At 39.8% G+C, this 20,354-nt stretch overlaps 1 protein-coding gene across 2 annotated transcripts in view; it reads right to left on the bottom strand.

Annotated features, from left to right (window-relative positions):
* The window catches only part of Frmd3 (FERM domain containing 3), a 288,014-nt gene that overhangs the window by 22,553 nt on the left and 245,107 nt on the right, over window positions 1-20,354 (bottom strand). For both annotated transcript variants that reach the window (NM_001415820.1, NM_001415819.2), the window contains 1 exon segment: window positions 16,381-16,505. In NM_001415820.1, coding sequence (NP_001402749.1) covers window positions 16,381-16,505 — 125 coding nt within the window.

Raw genomic sequence — 20,354 nt, 5'->3', positions numbered from 1 at the left:
GGCGCAGGCATCCTGCCGCTCCTGGGCCCTCCCCTGACCAGGCGGTGAGGTCTCTCCCATGGGGCCTGGGAGCAGAGAGCTGCTGCGGGCCGGGATCTGCCGGTGTGGGACCTCAGGTAAACACAGGAAGTGCCCGGTCCCATAGGAACTCTGCCTCTGTGTGTCCTGAGTTCACCAGGCAGGTTTCTTGCAGGGGAAAAGTTGGTCCTACCTGTGGCTCCAAGGCTCAAGTTTGCGCAGAGTGCAGTCTCTTCTCGTAAATATAGGATTTAATGTTGTATTTGTTCTCTGCTTTACATTCACCGTTCTGACACACACACACATACACACACACACACACACACACACACACACACACACACACACCTTTCTTGCCCTCCAAATTCAGATCCTAACTTACATTTTGTTCTTGTTTTCATTTGCACCTTCCTTTAACTTAAGCCTAATCCTTTGGTTTTTCCTTTCCACTTTTTGTGAGTTTAGGATGAAGTATGTGCTGGAACACCCTTACTGCACTATGAACTTTGAATTGGTGCCTAGGCAAAGAAGCAGAAAATGACTAGCTTCCAAAGGGTGCTACACTTTGAGATGGCTGGGCCATGTGAACCCATGGCAGCTGACCATTGTGTCTGGAACCATTGCACAGATCCACCAGGAGCCAAATAATAATTGCTGTGTCTTAGGCAAACCACAACCAGAAGTGGGAAGCAGGCTGTTGTAGCTGTGTAGAACTGACCTAACTGTTGTGGACATCTGGTATGCTGTAAGGGCTTGTGCTGGTAACTTTGGTTCTTCAGTGTCCTAGTACCTGCTCTTTGTCCAACATCTGTAGGCTGGTTTTATTCTTTGGCTGGGATAGAGTGGTATTTGTTGTCTCAAAATTCTTCTACACTTTTTGTTTACTTTTTTCCTGCCTCTCAGTGCTCTAGTTGTTCTTTGTTTTTGCTTTCACTTTCCAGTTGCTGTGACATGGACAGGGTGAGAGAAAAGAACATCTGGATACTATCTCTAAGTTAGATCTCAGTGGAGACATCTGTATCCAATGTGTTTTGTACTTTCTAGATTATGGGCACTCAAATTCAAGAACCTTGTAGTAAATAAAACTGGCTTTTTAGACAAAGCTGCACACTCTCTTCTTCCCTATTCAATATAGTAGTTGAAGTCTTAGCCAGAGCAATTAGACAAGAAAAAGAGATGAAGGGATACAAATTGGAAAGGAAAAAATAAAAATATCTCTATTTGCAGATGGTATGGTAGTATACTTAAGTGACCCCAAAAATTCCACCAGAGAACTCCTAAAATGATAAACAACTACAGCAAAGTGGCTGGATATAATATTAACTCAAATAGATGAGTAGCCTTTATATACTCAAAAAATAAACAGGCTGAGAACGAAATTATGGAAATGACACCTGCCACAATAGTCACAATAATATAAAATACCTTGGGGAGTCTCTAATCAAGCAAGTGAAAGGTCTGTGTGACAAGAACTTCAAGTCTCTGAAGAAAGAAATCAAAGAAGATCTCAGAAGAAGGAAAAACCTCCCTTGCTCATGGATTGGCAGGATTAATACAGTAAAAATGACCATCCTGCCAAAAGCAATCTACAGATTCAATGCAATCCCCATAAAAATTCCAACTCAGTTCTTCATAGAGACAGAAAGAGCAATTTCAAATTCATTTGGAATAAAAAACAACCCAGGATAGCAAAAACTATTCTTAACAATTAAAAACAAACTTTTTGGGGAATCACCATCCCTGACCTCAAGCTGTATTACAGAGCAATAGTGATTAAAAATTGCATGGTATTGGTACAGAGGGAGGCAGGTAGATCAATGGAATAGAATTGAAGACCCAGAAATGAATCTATGGTCACTTGATCTTTGATGAATGAGCTAAAACCATCCAGTGGAAAAAATGATGGAATTTTCAACAAATGGTGCTGGTTCAGCTGGTGGTCAGCATCTAGAAGAATGCTAATCAATCCATTCTTAACTCCTTGTACAAACTCAAGCCCAAGTGGACCAAGGACCTCCACAATAAACCAGATACACTGAAACTAATAGAAAAGAGAGTGGGGGAAGAGTCTCGAAACTCATGGGCAGAGGGGGAAAATTTCCTGAACAGAACACCAATGGCTTATGCTCTAAGAAGAAGAATCAACAAATGGGACCTTACAAAGCTTGTGTAAGGCAAAGGGCACTGTCATTAGGACAAAACTACAACCAACTGATTGGGAAAAGATCTTTACCAATCCTACATCTGATAAAAGGTTAATATCTAATATATTTCAAGAACTCTAGAAGTTAGACTCTAGAGAATCAAATAACACCATTAAAAATGGGAGGAATATGAAATGGTTGAAAAGCACTTAAAGAAATGTTAAGCATCCTTAGCCATCAGGGAAATGCAAAGCAAAACAACTCTGAGATTCTGCCTCACACCAGACAGAATGGCTAAGATTAAAAAACTCAAGTGACAGCAGATGCTGGTGATGATGTGGAGAAAGAGGAACACTCCTCCATTGGTGATGGGATTGTAAAATGGTATAAACACTCTGGAAATCATCTGGAGGTTCCTCAGAAAATTGGACATAGTACTACCTAAGGATCCAGCTATACCACTCCTGGGCATATACTCAAAAGATGCTCCAACATATAACAAGGACACATGCTCCACTATTTTCATAGAACCCTTATTTATAATAGCCAGAAGCTGGAAAGAACCCAGATGTCCTTCAACAGAAGAATGGATATAGAAAATATATAATTGTGTGGAAATTCACACAATAGAGTACTACTCAGCTATTAAAAACAATGACTTCATGAAATTCTTAGGCAAATGGATGGAACTAGAAAATATCATCCTTGATGCTCCAACATACAACAAAGACACATGCTCTGCTATGTTCATAGCAGCCTTATTTATAATAGCCAGAAACTGGAAAGAACCCAGATGCCTTTCAAGAGAGGAATAGATACAGAAATGTGGTACATCTGCACAATAGAGTACTACTCAGCTATCAGAACAATGATTTCATGAAATTCATAGGCAAATGGATGGAACTAGAATATAGCATCCTGAGTGAGGTAACCCAATCACAAAGAAACACACATGGTATGCACTCACTGATAAGTGGATAGTAGCCCAAAAGCTTGAATTATCCAACATACAATCCACAGACCACATGGAGTTCAAGGATGCTCAAAGTGCGGATATTTCAGTTCTTCTTAAAAGGGGGACAAAAACATTCATAGGAGGAGGTATGGAGACAAAGTTTGGAGCAGAGACTGAAGGGATGGCCATTTAGAGCCTGTCCCACCTGGGGATCTAGCTCATATATATGTGTGTGTGTGTGTGTATATATATCCACCAAAGCTATGGGAGGAGAAGCCCTTGGTTCTGTGAACGCTGTACCTCTCAGTGCAGGGGAATGTCAGGTCAGGAAGGCTGGAAGGGCTGGTTGTTTTGGAGGAGGAGCACCCTTACAGAAGAAGGGGTAGGGGGATGTGATAGGAGGCTTATGTTCGGGAAACCAGGAAGGGGAATAACATTTGAAATGTATAAAAAATATCCAATAAAAAAAAGAAAATATCTTCCTGAGTGAGGTAACCCTGTCACAAAAAACCACACATGGTATGCACTCACTGATAAGAGGATATTGGTCCCTAATCTTGGAATGCCCAAGATACTATTCAAAGACCATATGAAATTCAAGAAAACAGAAGACCAAAATGTGAAAGATTCAGTCCTTTTTAGAATGGGGAACAAAATATTCACAGGAAGTAGAGGGTAGGAGAGACTTAGGAGGAAGAGAAGAGGAGGAGAGGAAAAAGGGGGGGGGGCAGGATCAGGTATGAGATATGGATGATATACCAAAGATCAGGAATTTGAATAGTGTGTGGCAATGGGGGATGCGAACTGGGGGTAGCCACCAGCGAGTCCCATATGCCAGGAAAACAAGAGGCTCCCAGGACCCAACAGGGATGACATTAGCTGAAAATTTCAACAAAGGGGAGGGAGAACCTATAGAGACCATATCCAGAGGTTAGGCAAGGCCCCCTGTTGTGGGATGGGACCACCTACCCTTTTCAAAATTTTAACCTAGAATTGCTCCTGTCTAAAGGAAATACAGGGACAAAGAGTGCAGCAGGGACTGAAGGAAAGCCCATTTAGAGACTGCCCCACCTGGGGATCCATCCCATATGCATCCACCAAACCCAGTCACTGTTGCTGATTCAAAGAAGTGCTTCCTGACAAAAGCCTGATATTTTCCTGAGACTTTCAGCTAGAACCTTACTGATACAGATGAGGGTGCTTGCAGCTAACCACTGGACTGAGCATGGTGACCCCAATGGAGGAGTTAGAAAAGTGAAGGAGCTGAAGGGGTTTGCATCCCCTTCGGAAGAACAACCATGTCAACTAATCAGACACCCCAGAGCTACCAGGGACTAAACCACAAACCAAAGAGTGCACATGGAGGGACCCATGGCTCTAGCTGCATATGTACCAGAGGATGTCACTGTCTGGCATCAATAGGAGGAGAAGCCTTTGGTCCTGTGAATGCTTGATTCCCCAGTGGGAATGGTGAGATGGGAGTGGATGGGTAGGAGGGGGAGCATCCTCATAGAAGTAGGGGAGGGGGATGGGAGAGGGGAAAACTGGGAAAAGGAATAATATTTAAAATGTAAATATATAAAATATCCAATAAAAAGTATGAATATTTTAAAATCAAGATGCTGTCTTTAAGTGATAAATTCACCTTTAGTATTATCATGCTTCCCTCTTATCCAGACTGAGGAACATCACATGAAGAAGCTGATTAAATTTTATAGAAAAATAGGTCCAGAGTGAATGTCTAAAGACAATATTAGAGGTGGAACACAGTCAATATCCCCACACCTTAGATAATCTTCAGAAATTGGTCTCTTTCACAACTATCCAAGGTTCAACATTTACTCCAGATATTGAAACTTTTATGATGGATCCAGTATCTGAATCAGAGTGTCGTTGATGAGGATGGTTAGATGTTGGTTAGAGTGATGTTGGTAGTCTGCTAGGGTTCTTTGTCTCATGGTGGCACATGAAAGAAAAGAAGAGACAGGAATCAAGGTCTTATCAGTGAGAACAGCTAGCTAGCTTGTCAGGCTTCTCCTCATGGTTGCTTAAGAGGCAGGGAGAGAAAGGGGAAATTTATCAGATGATGCTTTGGAAAAGAAGGCAAAGGAGATAAGAACTCTGTGTAATATATCTTTTGTTTTCAGTCCTACAGATAGGTTGCTGTTTATCTTTAACAAAGTCTCCTTCAGACTTAATCCTTGCCAACTGGTAGCTCTTCAAACTATATATGTTAGAAAAGAAATGCCTGCTATTGTTTTGTACTTGAGAATGGCCTGAATATAAATCAGACAATAAAGAAAAATGGCCATCAGATGGAAATATTACTTTTAATATCTTTTAATAGTAATACATGCTTTGCAAGGGACAATAAAAGCAAATGGTTTGAGGTTCTTTATTTATTCTTTCTTCAAACCAGACATACACATGAGTAATATATTGACCTAGCATTCCAGGGGAACTCCCAAGGTGTTAATAGCCTCATACAGGGTTAGTCACTCTTAATGATAGGAAAAGGTCTCAACCTCAGGACCCCATGGTTCCCTCAAGTATATCCTTCCTACCTGCCAGTGCAGGAGAGAGGTATTGAGCAGACATGGAGACTAGCTAAGGTGTTATACTTTCTCTTCCTTCCTAGACCTGAAACACAGAAAAGGTAATCTTGGAAAAACTTCAGAAAACCCTGAGAAATATACTTAGGTCTTCTAGGGACTCACTCAATCCTTTGACATAGTCTAGAAGAATGTGATATTGCTCCCAAATCATATCCTGATCCTCACTGACTGAAAAGACTCCAATAGATATATAGGCCAGATATATGAAATTAATAGAAAGAGAAGCTCTGTGACAGGTGAGGTACAAATCACAAGTAGAAAATAATTTCTCAACTGGTACAGGAGCAATGCCATAGGATGAACCTCACTGGGACCTTAATTGCCCTGTTGGGAATGAAGGCAGAGAGATTTTCTCTTGTTTCTCTTAGAGAGGCTACAGAGAACTCACTCTAAGCCTTTAAATTATTCCAATTCATCAGGTTATGAGGGGGCTCTTTTTTGTGATTTTTTAAATCTTTATTAGCTTGGGTATTTCTTATTTACATTTTGATTGTTATTCCCTTTCCTGGTTTCCGGGCCAACATCCCCCTTACCCCTCCCCCTCCCCTTCTCTATGGGTGTTCCACTCCCCATCCTCCCCCCATTACCACCCTCCCCTCAACAATCACGTTCACTGGGAGTTCGGTCTTGGCGGGACCAAGGGCTTCCCCTCCCACAGGTGCTCTTACTAGGCTATTCATTGCTACCTCTGAGTTTGGAGCCCAAGGTCAGTCCATGTATAGTCTTTGGGTACTAGGAGGCTCTTAAGGAGTCACCTTCCACCTTTGTAGAAAAATGGTTGTTTCCTGTTTTTATTGTAGATTTCCACAGGGTTATTTTTTCATCAAAAGGATTATTGGAATCAGTCACATTTGTATATTAACCAGCTAACCTTAAATTGGTTGTTAGATGGGATGCCTTAAAATTTCTTGTTAATTCATGGTGGAGTCAGAAGAGACTTAGTAGGACTGATAAAGCCTTATAGAAGTACTTCAAACTTTCTCTTTCTAGTAGTCCTGGCTTCACAGACAGACATAATCATGGATTTTTGGATAATATTTTCAAACTTGGATTCATATAATGACATCTAGTGATTCTGGGGCACTAACATTTAGGTAAACCTAAGAATAGATCAACAGACATACTTTAGTGTTTTCTTAGTTGTACGGGTGACAAATTAAAAACTCTAGATTACCCTTGTGGACCCAAAGTGTTGTCCATTGTTACAATTATATACCTTCCATTTTATTGCAGGATATCTTTGACCTAATAAAAAACTTATTAAATATACTCAAAAGGGTTTAAAAGTACCTGGTTTAGATATCCCTACAGCAACGTAAGCCAGTACTTTTGTTATTATTCAGATTTAATTCCAAATAATTTCACTAATGCTTCATCTGATCTATAAAATCTATAAGAAAGAGATTTAGAACACATCAGACATCATCACATAATTATATGGAAATCTCTGGAGATAAATCTCTGCTGTTCATAGTGGCAAGGGGTTATCCTGTATTATAGTGTTAGTAGTGATTCTCTTAATCTCTGGTTCTTTTATACTAAAGAACAGTTTTAATTTTTTTTCTGAGTTTTTTTTTTTTATTAACTTGAGTATTTCTTATATACATTTCGAGTGTTATTCCCTTTCCCGGTTTCCGGGCAAACATCCCCCTCCCCCCTCCCCTTCCTTATGAGTGTTCCCCTCCCAACCCTCCCCCCATTGCCGCACTCCCCCCATAGACTAGTTCACTGGGGGTTCAGTCTTTGCAGGACCCAGGGCTTCCCCTTCCACTGGTGCTCTTACTAGGATATTCATTGCTACATATGGGGTCAGAGTCCAGGGTAAGTCCATGTATAGTCTTTAGTTAGTGGCTTAGTCCCTGGAAGCTCTGGTTGCTTGGCATTGTTGTACTTTTGGGGTCTCGAGCCCCTTCAAGCTCTTCCAGTTCTTTCTCTGATTCCTTCAACAGGGGACCTATTCTCAGTTCAGTGGTTTCCTGCTGGCATTCGCCTCTGTATTTGCTGTATTCTGGCTGTGTCTCTCAGGAGCGATCTACATCCGGCTCCTGTCGGTCTGCACTTCTTTGCTTCATCCATCTTGTCTAATTGGGTGGCTGTATATGTATGGGCCACCTGTGGGGCAGGCTCTGAATGGGTGTTCCTTCAGTCTCTGTTTTAATCTTTGCCTCTCCCTTCCCTGCCAAGGGTATTCTTTTTCCTCATTTAAAGAAGGAGTGAAGCATTCACATTTTGATCATCCGTCTTGAGTTTCCTTTGTTCTAGGGATCTAGGGTAATTCAAGCCTTTGGGCTAATAGCCACTTATCAATGAGTGCATACCATGTATGTCTTTCTGTGAGTGGGTTAGCTCACTCAGGATGATATTTTCCAGTTCCAACCATTTGCCTACGAATTTCATAAACTCGTTGTTTTTGATAGCTGAGTAATATTCCATTGTGTAGATGTACCACATTTTCTGTATCCATTCCTCTGTTGAAGGGCATCTGGGTTCTTTCCAGCTTCTGGCTATTATAAATAAGGCTGCGATGAACATAGTAGAGCACGTGTCTCTTTTATATGTTGAGGCATCTTTTGGGTATATGCGCAAGAGAGGTATAGCTGGATCCTCAGGCAGTTCAATGTCCAATTTTCTGAGGAACCTCCAGACTGATTTCCAGAATGGTTTTACCAGTCTGCAACCCCACCAACAATGGAGGAGTGTTCCTCTTTCTCCACATCCTTGCCAGCATCTGCTGTCCCCTGAGTTTTTGATCTTAGCCATTCTCACTGGTGTGAGGTGAAATCTCAGGGTTGTTTTGATTTGCATTTCCCTTATGACTAAAGATGTTGAACATTTCTTTAGGTGTTTCTCAGCCATTCGGCATTCCTCAGTTGTGAATTCTTTGTTTAGCTCTGAACCCCATTTTTTAATAGGGTTATTTGTTTCCCTGCAGTCTAACTTCTTGAGTTCTTTGTATATTTTGGATATAAGGCCTCTATCTGTTGTAGGATTGGTAAAGATCTTTTCCCAATCTGTTGGTTGCCGTTTTGTCCTAACCACAGTGTCCTTTGCCTTACAGAAGCTTTGCAGTTTTATGAGATCCCATTTGTCGATTCTTGATCTTAGAGCATAAGCCATTGGTGTTTTGTTCAGGAAATTTTTTCCAGTGCCCATGTGTTCCAGATGCTTCCCTAGTTTTTCTTCTATTAGTTTGAGTGTGTCTGGTTTGATGTGGAGGTCCTTGATCCACTTGGACTTAAGCTTTGTACAGGGTGATAAGCATGGTTCGATCTGCATTCTTCTACATGTTGCCCTCCAGTTGAACCAGCACCATTTGCTGAAAATGCTATCATTTTCCATTGGATGGTTTTGGCTCCTTAGTCAAAAATCAAGTGACCATAGGTGTGTGGGTTCATTTCTGGGTCTTCAATTCTATTCCATTGGTCTATCTGTCTGTCTCTGTACCAATACCATGCAGTTTTTATCACTATTGCTCTGTAATACTGCTTGAGTTCAGGGATAGTGATTCCCCCTGAAGTCCTTTTATTGTTGAGGATAGCTTTAGCTATCCTGGGTTTTTTGTTATTCCAGATGAATTTGCAAATTGTTCTGTCTAACTCTTTAAAGAATTGGATTGGTATTTTGATGGGGATTGCATTGAATCTGTAGATTGCTTTTGGTAAAATGGCCATTTTTACTATATTAATCCTGCCAATCCATGAGCATGGGAGATCTTTCCATCTTCTGAGGTCTTCTTCAATTTCTTTCCTCAGTGTCTTGAAGTTCTTATTGTACAGATCTTTTACTTGCTTGGTTAAAGTCACACCGAGGTACTTTATATTATTTGGGTCTATTATGAAGGGTGTCGTTTCCCTAATTTCTTTCTCGGCTTGTTTCTCTTTTGTATAGAGGAAGGCAACTGATTTATTTGAGTTAAATTTATACCCAGCCACTTTGCTGAAGTTGTTTATCAGCTTTAGTAGTTCTCTGATGGAACTTTTGGGTTAACTTAAATATACTATCATGTCATCTGCAAATAGTGATATTTTGACCTCTTCTTTTCCGATCTGTATCCCCTTGATCTCCTTTTGTTGTCTGATTGCTCTGGCTAGAACTTCAAGAACTATATTGAATAAGTAGGGAGAGAGTGGGCAGCCTTGTCTAGTCCCTGATTTTAGTGGGATTGCTTCAAGTTTCTCTCCATTTAGTTTAATGTTAGCAACTGGTTTGCTGTATATGGCTTTTACTATGTTTAGGTATGGGCCTTGAATACCTATTCTTTCCAGGACTTTTATCATGAAGGGGTGTTGAATTTTGTCAAATGCTTTCTCAGCATCTAATGAAATGATCATGTGGTTCTCTTCTTTCAGTTTGTTTATATGATGGATCACGTTGATGGTTTTCCTTATATTAAACCATCCCTGCATGCCTGGGATGAAGCCTACTTGATCATGGTGGATGATTGTTTTGATGTGCTCTTGAATTCGGTTTGTCAGAATTTTATTGAGTATTTTTGCGTCGATATTCATAAGGGAAATTGGTCTGAAGTTCTCTTTCTTTGTTGTGTCTTTGTGTGGTTTAGGTATAAGAGTAATTGTGGCTTCATAGAAGGAATTCGGTAGGGCTCCATCTGTTTCAATTTTGTGGAATAGTTTGGATAATATTGGTATGAGGTCTTCTATGAAGGTTTGATAGAATTCTGCACTAAACCCGTCTGGACCTGGGCTCTTTTTGGTTGGGAGACCTTTAATGACTGCTTCTATTTCCTTAGGAGTTATGGGGTTGTTTAACTGGTTTATCTGTTCCTGATTTAACTTCGATACCTGGTATCTGTCTAGGAAATTGTCCATTTCCTGAAGATTTTCAAATATTGTTGAATATAGGTTTTTATAGTAGGATCTGATGATTTTTTGAATTTCCTCTGAATCTGTAGTTATGTCTCCCTTTTCATTTCTGATTTTGTTAATTTGGACGCACTCTCTGTGTCCTCTCGTTAGTCTGGCTAAGGGTTTATCTATCTTGTTGATTTTCTCAAAGAACCAACTTTTGGTTCTGTTGATTCTTTCTATGGTCCTTTTTGTTTCTACTTGGTTGATTTCAGCTCTGAGTTTGATTATTTCCTGCCTTCTACTCCTCCTGGGTGTATTTGCTTCTTTTTGTTCTAGAGCTTTTAGGTGTGCTGTCAAGCTGCTGACATATGCTCTTTCCTGTTTCTTTCTGCAGGCACTCAGCGCTATGAGTTTTCCTCTTAGCACAGCTTTCATTGTGTCCCATAAGTTTGGGTATGTTGTACCTTCATTTTCATTAAATTCTAAAAAGTTTTTAATTTCTTTCTTTATTTCTTCCTTGACCAGGTTATCATTGAGTAGAGCATTGTTCAATTTCCAATGTGGGCGTTCTTCCCTTATTGTTATTGAAGACCAGTTTTAGGCCGTGGTGGTCCGATAGCACGCATGGGATTATTTCTATCTTTCTGTACCTGTTGAGGCCCGTTTTTTGACCAATTATATGGTCAATTTTGGAGAAAGTACCATGAGGAGCTGAGAAGAAGGTATATCCTTTTGCTTTAGGATAGAATGTTCTATAAATATCCGTTAAGTCCATTTGGCTCATGACTTCTCTTAGTCTGTCGACATCACTGTTTAATTTCTGTTTCCATGATCTGTCCATTGATGAGAGTGGGGTGTTGAAATCTCCCACTATTATTGTGTGAGGTGCAATGTGTGTTTTGAGCTTTAGTAAGGTTTCTTTTACGTATGTAGGTGCCCTTGTATTTGGGGCATAGATATTTAGGATTGAGAGTTCATCTTGGTGGATTTTTCCTTTGATGAATATGAAGTGTCCTTCCTTATCTTTTTTGATGACTTTTAGTTGGAAATTGATTTTATTTGATATTAGAATGGCTACTCCAGCTTGCTTCTTCTGACCATTTGCTTGGAAAGTTGTTTTCCAGCCTTTCACTCTGAGGTAGTGTCTGTCTTTGTCTCTGAGGTGTGTTTCCTGTAGGCAGCAGAATGCAGGGTCCTCGTTGCGTATCCAGTTTGTTAATCTATGTCTTTTTATTGGTGAGTTGAGGCCATTGATATTGAGAGATATTAAGGAATAGTGATTATTGCTTCCCTTTATATTCATATTTGGATGTGAGGTTATGTTTGTGTGCTTTCATTCTCTTTGTTTTGTTGCCAAGACGATTAGTTTCTGGTTTCTTCTAGGGTATAGCTTGCCTCCTTATGTTGGGCTTTACCATTTATTATCCTTTGTAGTGCTCGATTTGTAGAACGATACTGTGTAAATTTGGTTTTGTCATGGAATATCTTGGTTTCTCCATCAATGTTAATTGAGAGTTTTGCTGGATACAGTAACCTGGGCTGGCATTTGTGTTCTCTTAGGGTCTGTATGACATCAGTCCAGGATCTTCTGGCCTTCATAATTTCTGGCGAGAAGTCTGGTGTGATTCTGATAGGTCTCCCTTTATATGTTACTTGACCTTTTTCCCTTACTGCTTTTAATATTCTTTCTTTATTTTGTGCGTTTGGTGTTTTGACAATTATGTGACGGGAGGTGTTTCTTTTCTGGTCCCATCTATTTGGAGTTCTGTAGGCTTCTTGTATGTCTATGGGTATCTCTTTTTTTAGGTTAGGGATGTTTTCTTCTATGATTTTGTTGAAGATATTTACTGGTCCTTTGAGCTGGGAGTCTTCACTCTCTTCTATACCTATTATCCTTAGGTTTGATCTTCTCATTGAGTCCTGGATTTCCTGTATGTTTTGGACCAGTAGCTTTTTCTGCTTTACATTATCTTTGACAGTTGAGTCAATGATTTCTATGGAATCTTCTGCTCCTGAGATTCTCTCTACCATCTCTTGTATTCTGTTGGTGAAGCTTGTATCTACAGCTCCTTGTCTCTTCTTTTGGTTTTCTATATCCAGGGTTGTTTCCATGTGTTCTTTCTTGATTGCTTCTATTTCCATTTTTAATTCCTTCAACTGTTTGATTGTGTTTTCCTGGAATTCTTTCAGGGATTTTTGTGTCTCCTCTCTATGGGCTTCTACTTGTTTATTTATGTTTTCCTGGAATTCTTTTAGGGATTTTTGTGTCTCCTCTCTATGGGCTTCTACTTGTTTATTTATGTTTTCCTGGAATTCTTTCAGGGATTTTTGCGATTCTTTCAGGGATTTTTGCGATTCCTCTCTGTAGGCTTCTACTTGTTCTCTAAGGGAGTTCTTCATGTCTTTCTTGAAGTCCTCCAGCATCATGATCAAATATGATTTTGAAAATAGATCTTGCTTTTCTGGTGTGTTTGGATATTCCATGTTTGTTTTGATGGGAGAATTGGGCTCCGATGGTGCCATGTAGTCTTGGTTTCTGTTGCTTGGGTTCCTGCGCTTGCCTCTCGCCATCAGATTATCTCTAGTGTTACTTTGTTCTGCTATTTCTGACAGTGGCTAGACTGTCCTATAAGCCTGTGTGTCAGGAGTGCTGTAGACCTGTTTTCCTCTCTTTCAGTCAGTTATGGGGACAGAGTGTTCTGCTTTCGTGCGTGTGGTTTTTCCTCTCTACAGGTCTTCAGCTGTTCCTGTGGGCCTGTGTCTTGAGTTCACCAGGCAGCTTTCTTGCAGCAGAAAATTTGGTCTTACCTGTGGTCCTGAGGCTCAAGTTTGCTCGTGGGGTGCTGCCCACGGGCTCTCTGCAGCGGCAGCAACCAGGAAGTCCTGTGCCGCCCCTTCCGGGAGCTTCAGTGCACCAGGGTTCCAGATGGTCTTTGGCTTTTTCCTCTGGCGTCCGAGATGTGTGTGCAGGGAGCAGTCTCTTCTGGTTTCCCAGGCTTGTCTGCCTCTCTGAAGGTTTAGCTCTCCCTCCCACGGGATTTGGGTGCAGAGAACTGTTTATCCGGTCTGTTTCTTTCAGGTTCTGGCGGTGTCTCAGGCAGGGGTCCTGCCGCTCCTGGGCCCTTCCCCACGGGAGCCCAGAGGCCTTATACAGTTTCCTCTTGGGCCAGGGATGTGGGCAGGGGTGAGCAGAGTTGGTGGTCTCTTCCGCCCTGCAGCCTCAGGAGTGCCCCCAGTTTCAATTTTTAACTCCTAGCATTAGAGTCAATCTATTCATATGATCCTTTGACATTTTAATTCCATCTAAGTCTCCTTGATCATTCTTCAAGGCTTGAACAGGACTCTAAAATCCCTCTGTGCTCAAATTATTTGATGCTCATTTATATGACTCCTATTGCTTTCATTCCTTCTCCCTCAGACCTCTGTGAAGGCACCAAGTAGCTATGACTCAAATAGAACTACTGATACAGTTTCCTCAGAAACACTCAATGGATTGATGTCCCAACTCCCACATCTAATGAGCCAATTCACCAGACAGAATAGAGATTGGTCATTCTTTAAATTCTTTAATATGGTTGCCTTTTGTGGGGTGAATTCCTAAGAATAGGATATAGAAATTAATCATTGAGGTAGTGTCAGAGATCCCAAAAATAATTTTTCTGTTGCTAAAGCTTGGAATGCTTTTGCCCTTGTTAAGAATTCAGTCCTTACCAGAGGTAAGAGATGTCAGAAAGGTCTTTCTTCTTAACTCTATTCCCCTAAATGAGCATTCCACTCTGGATAGTATATGAGGATGAAGGTCTAGGTCCAGACTCTAGGACCTAGACAGATACCTGATAGACAGATAGGGAAAGTTACTACAGCTAGATACTAAATATGGCAAATGTCCAGCATCTCCCTCAACACATGGACCTGAGATAGAGGCCTGGAGGACTTTTTCTTCAGCTAGCAGGGCCCCTCCTTTTCCAGATGACAGGTCAATACTACTCAGATATGTTCAAGGCAGGTCCTGAACATGTTTTTCTGAAGTTGTCAGGCCATCAATTTCACAATCTAAAATTGGAAGGAAGAACTGACCTATACCACCATAAACATGTGGGTTTTTTTTTTTTGACACTGTTGGCCTATTAGTTTTCCCTTTCTTTGTTTATGCAGATAAACTCAAAATGAAAGGAAATGAGGTCCATCTCAGGTTGGTAAAAACACTTAAAACTCTTGGCTATCTATGTGAAAAAGTGATTTTTTGGTCCACCCTCTTTTCTATGTGTATCCTCACACTCCTGTGTGTGTGTGTGTGTGTGTGTGTGTGTTTCATAATGATTGTTATCTGTTGTTTTTTTGCTGTGTCTGAGATTCTTCTTGCCTTTTACTGGCTTAGAAATTCTTTAACTGGCTTAGAAAGTGAATCAGATTGAGACCTTCTAGAGCTAGATGATAACAAACACATTATCAAACCCAGGAGATATGTGCATATTCAGACCGTCCAATTAAACTGACTAGTTCATCTCTATCCATCTATACTAATAGATCAGTACATGGCTCAACCCTCTTCATAGAAGTTTCTTCTTGAAGTAGATGATAATTACCACAGAGACCCACACCTGGAAAATGTAAGAGAGTGAGGAACATAAGGTCACTCAGTCCTAAATAAGATGTCTTTATCAAACCACTCCCCTAAAGGCTCAGAGATCTATATGGAGCAAGAGTTAGAAAGAAGAGGTAGAGATGGTGAATGACTCCAAGTAAACACTATCCTCCAGACACAAGAGAACTCATGCATATATGGACTCACAGAAATTACAAGAGCAAGCATAGAATCTGTGTGGTTTAGCCAGATAGAGTCTCACCACTGAGAGGGAGAAGTGGATATGGAGTCTTACCTCTAACCAAGAAGGTATTTACAACTGATACCTTTTGGCAAAGAAAACCCAGTTTTTTTCTAATTCCAGTGAAGTGTCACTGGGTACATCAACTGTACTCCAGGGCCAGCCCCATTCCCAGGAGTGAGTGGTACACACACACACACACACACACACACACACACACACACACAGCTTCATTTAATATCCTTGGATTAATTCTTTAAGTGCAATTAAGTTGTGTAATGGTCACGATTATCCAAGGTTGAAAGATGTGACTGATTTGTGGAGAAAAGACAAATTATCAAAACTATCATGCAGATTAGAAATGTAGCTCAGTTGATAAAGTGCTTGTCTATCATGTATCATGCCCTTGGTTAGATCACAATCACTGCATAAAATATTATTGTGGTGCATGCCAGTCATTCCAGTGTTCAGGAGCTGGAGACAGAAAGATGTTCAAAGCCATTTCTGGTACATACAGCATCTGAAGGCAACCTGTCATGCATGAGATCCTGTCTCAAAGCTAAAACAAGTCACACTGATCAAACTGAATAAAAAGCTCTCAAAATACAAGTAGATAATACAGGTGTGGGAATTAAGAGAGTAAAAAAGGAGGATCCATGTTGATGTAATTGTGTAGAATTGTTTATAATCATCAATTTAATTGTAAGTATTATAAAAAACATTTTCCATCAGGAAGTTCTGCAATGATGAAAATGTTCTTAGTTTCAGATGGATATGGTGGCCACAAGTCACTGTTGGCTACTGGGTACTAGAATCTAGCTATCATGACTGGGAGATTGGGTTTTAATTTTAATGAATTAGAAGTGAGTTTCAAATAGCAACTAAAAGCAACTGCCTTGCATAATCGTACGTGTATTGTGCCATTACTTCTTTCATAATTTTAGAAAAATTTTGATTCAAAAAACTTCTGCATTCCTCAGGAAGATAGTGTCTGCAATGAAGTGATGGACTTACCTTCACCCATAGGAACTTCTTCTTCCTGTTCAGTGGGGGAAGGAAGCAGGGGTTGCAAAGGTTCCATGTTGATGATGAGCTGTTTGTTCAGGGAGTGAAAGCTGCGACTCTGAGTAATGTTGACTCTAAAACAGATATAAGCCAAATAAATGTACTGTCTGCTACAAAGACTGGCCCCTCCTTCTCAGTGGTTACCTAAAATGGAAACTACCTTTGACCACAAAAAGATATTAATGTTAATAGTAAAAATGTCCTGACATTTAGATACTTAGCTCTCCCAGTCCTTACATTTTTGAAAGAGTCTATAATGGCTATTTAACTCTATAAACTAAAGTTCCCCAGATATCATCAGACAAAGATATGCTGAGTGACAACATATAATTTTTATGTAGACACAGGTAACACACTGTGAAGTCTACTAGCAAGGAATCGGACAGGTAGAAAGGTAAGTGCCAGCGACTCAGAGTCATTGAACCACCACCACAAATCCTGCTTAGACAGAGGGCACAGATGATCTGCAACTGTGAGCTGTCTTTATGCTGTTAGATGTCTGGTGTTTAAGATTTCTATTCGTGTCCTCCTCATCAGACAGCCATGAATCCCAGTTCTGGTTCTCCTTTGGAAAGGCATGTACACAACAGGAGCTATGACAAGTACCAGATGGTGAGGAAATTGTTGGTGTTTTAGTAAAACTACTGATTGACAACTGGAAGTCCTTTCCACTGGTGTCAAATGTCTCTTCCTCAAAGCCTTCATTGTTTGTTCCTTTTATTCCTTCCTTTTCACATACTACTCTCTTTCCTTTCACATTTCATCATGTTCATTATCTTTTCCAGTCTACCATTATTATTGTACTAATCGGCCCCACTGTGATGAGAGAGCTGGCCATTCTTAAGTGCCTCACAGTGTCATACTCTATACCATCCTATAGGCTTTCCAGCTCTAATCTGAAGTAAACTGAGTATTTTAGCTTTATATAACCTGAAATTGCAGTGTGCCAAAATTTTTCTTGACTGGTCATTCTGTTAAGATGTTCAATGTAAGACAAAGAAGAGGTGTCTATTAGCATCTTGAATTGGAAACTCACAGCTGACACTGGCTCCTTCCTAAATTATTGGGACTTGACTCATCGTTTCTTCTTTTATCATTCTAGAAATGGATCTTGGCAATGATGATTATGTATCAGATGATATGTTTGTTTTAATGATAGATAGCTTCCTCATTAAGAAAATAACTGTCCAGAAGTAAGATTTTCATTTAAAAAAAATCTGAGACACATATTATATAATATGTTCTGTGTCTATTTTCCTCTCAACAGTCTGCATTTGGAGGTGTTGAACATTTCAATAATCTATTCATGACTGAATTGTCCAATGACTTCTTGGTTCTGGGTCAGACTGAAGTTTCCAGAGTAGCCCTCCCAAGTATAAGTCCATTTTAGTATTGGATAAAAGGCAAGCAACATGACCCCTACATACAGTCTTATGCTGCTTTATTGTAGTAGAGGTATATGGTTAATTAATGGACAGCCCAGTGTTAGGTAGATGACTCTTGAGGGCACTACAAACCTCAGATTTTAAATAACATGACAGAGACGGTCACAATTTTTCCAGTAAGTATAAGACTCAGATAAACCCAAAGGAATTTTCTGCAAAATTCTAGGGCACCATGCCCTAGGATAACTTAATAACTTGAGAGAAAGAGTAAACTTAGTTAATGGGATAAATTGATATCTCTCACCTATTTTTAAATTCCTATTGTCTAATACTATATTTTTTCTTCAAATTTCATTTATTGAAAACATGTTCAGAGAAAAGAGAAAAAATATAATTTCTATTATAGTGGTACTTAAGAGGCAAGGCATCTGGATATGATTCAGTCATGAGAATCCTCATGAAGAGTCTAGAGTTCTTATCAGGGTACTGTGAGGAAGAGTGGGTTGGCTCAGTAGGTAAAGACACTTGCTGCTATACCTGATGTCCAGATTTGTTTTTAATCCTATGGCTCCATAGAGAAAGGAAAGAACTACTTCTTAAGTTGTGTTGTAGCATTTCAATACATCCCATAAGTGCACATAGCTGCTTGCCTCCCAAACTCTTCAAGTACATGAAAAACAAAGAATTTAGGGTAGTCTGTTTTTCCCCTCCTTCAGTGTCAGCCAAGCAAGACATTTCTGCTAATTGAGAAATCCTCATAAGAAATCTAGTCTTTCAGTGTTTCAGTCATGGACTTCCATCCTTTAGAGCTGTGAGGGATAAAACTGTTGTATAGAAACTATCCAGTTTGTGGTATTTTACTATATAAACTTAAAAACACTGTATCTTCTCTTTCTCTTAGACTAAAAATTGTCCCTGTCTACCTATTTAGAAAGGTTGCAAAGAGGAATACTGACATGATGTTCATTTGGAGCAAATGCTCATTGGCACAATGGCTAAGGACCAGTACATAACAGAACAAAACCTGATTGGCCAGTTCATTTTGCATACTAGCTTATATATACTGCTAATCCTTTGGTTTTCACAGTGTTCCTATAAGTCAGGTAGGATAAATATATTTGTACTAATGAAAGAAATTGAGATTCAGTGATATATAACATGATTAAAAGGAGTAATGTTCTCTCCTCTATAAATGTCCTAGGCTATCTGACAAAACACTAGAACCAGGCATGGATAGTCTTCCTTTTAGTTGTGATCAGATGTGTAATCAACACTTCTGTGAGGGGCAGTTCAAGATACTCACAAAAATACATTAATGCATTGCTCTTGGTTGTCTCCTAAAACTTGAAGACAAGATCCCAGTGGAGGAGACAAACACTTCAGACCCAAGAGTTGGAGGGACTGAGTTGAAATTGACCTGGAAGCCTCCTCCCTGAGGACTAGCTGTCAGAGTATCATAAAGAAAAAGAAAATGCCAAGGAGGAAAAAATATTAATGAGCCTAGCCAGCTCTAAAGCCTGTGAACAAGGAGAATAAGTTATTGAGATATTGCTAATTAGGCAACAGTGGCATTTTTATCTTACGGGTGTATAACAACTGTCTGTACTTAAGGATTGATTAACAAGTGGGATTTTAAGTCTGGTACTGTAAACCCAGCTAATTACCCATGGCTAGTGATGTCGTGTATTCTGAGGGAGAACCTACTATTGCCATTTTCCCAAATAGCATTTATACCATTCCTAAATGGAATAATTTTCACCAGTTTTTAAAACAATTTTACCTACAGGTAAGTACCGTTCTTATTCCTCATCAAAAAAAGTTTATTTTTTTCTATAGCAGGTAGTGTCTACTATAGAGATCCATAACTGGTCAAACTGCAGAGAACAATTTAGCATGGTTTGCCCAGCTCCAATTAGTATATCTACAATACAGCCTAAGCACAGAGAAGATTGCAGAAACATCCATGGAAAGATTGCAAGAGATGGAAGACTAGAATGTCTGCTTCAAGACAGTGTCTTCCAGTCATAAATGGGAAGCTGTTTCCGTAAAATCTCAGCAATATGATTGCCCGGAGAAGCTCTGTATAAGCACAATATCAGTTGAAATGCCAGTGTGCATAAGGGAAATTTCACAAGGCCCCACCCTTATATGACTAGATACTGGCAATCAGTGGCTGCTGAGAGAGGGAGAATCAATTTTCTCTAGGGAGTTCCTCCAACACTGATAGGTTATCTAATACTAAATAATCAGCCCTAAATACATGTATGTGCAAGAAACATTAAATGAACTAAGAAAAAAATACCCTGGTATGTATGTATATATATATATATGTACATATATATATGTATAAATGTGTGTATATATCTATAACATATGCAATATATTTATGTAGGTTTATGGAAATACACACTAATGTGTATAGACACATACATATATGCAAATAACAGAGAGTGGGGGGCATGAAACGAGTTGGAGTGGAGAAAGGGGCAAAAATGATTTCATATATTCAAGAATGAAATGCTCAAAATAAAATTAAAT

Source organism: Rattus norvegicus, chromosome 5 (assembly GCF_021556685.1).
Source record: "Rattus norvegicus strain SHRSP/BbbUtx chromosome 5, alternate assembly SHRSP_T2T, whole genome shotgun sequence".
Taxonomy (NCBI): Eukaryota; Metazoa; Chordata; class Mammalia; order Rodentia; family Muridae; genus Rattus; species Rattus norvegicus.
The sequence above is the reverse complement of the archived record's forward strand: the minus strand, read 5'-3'. Positions and strand labels throughout refer to the sequence as shown.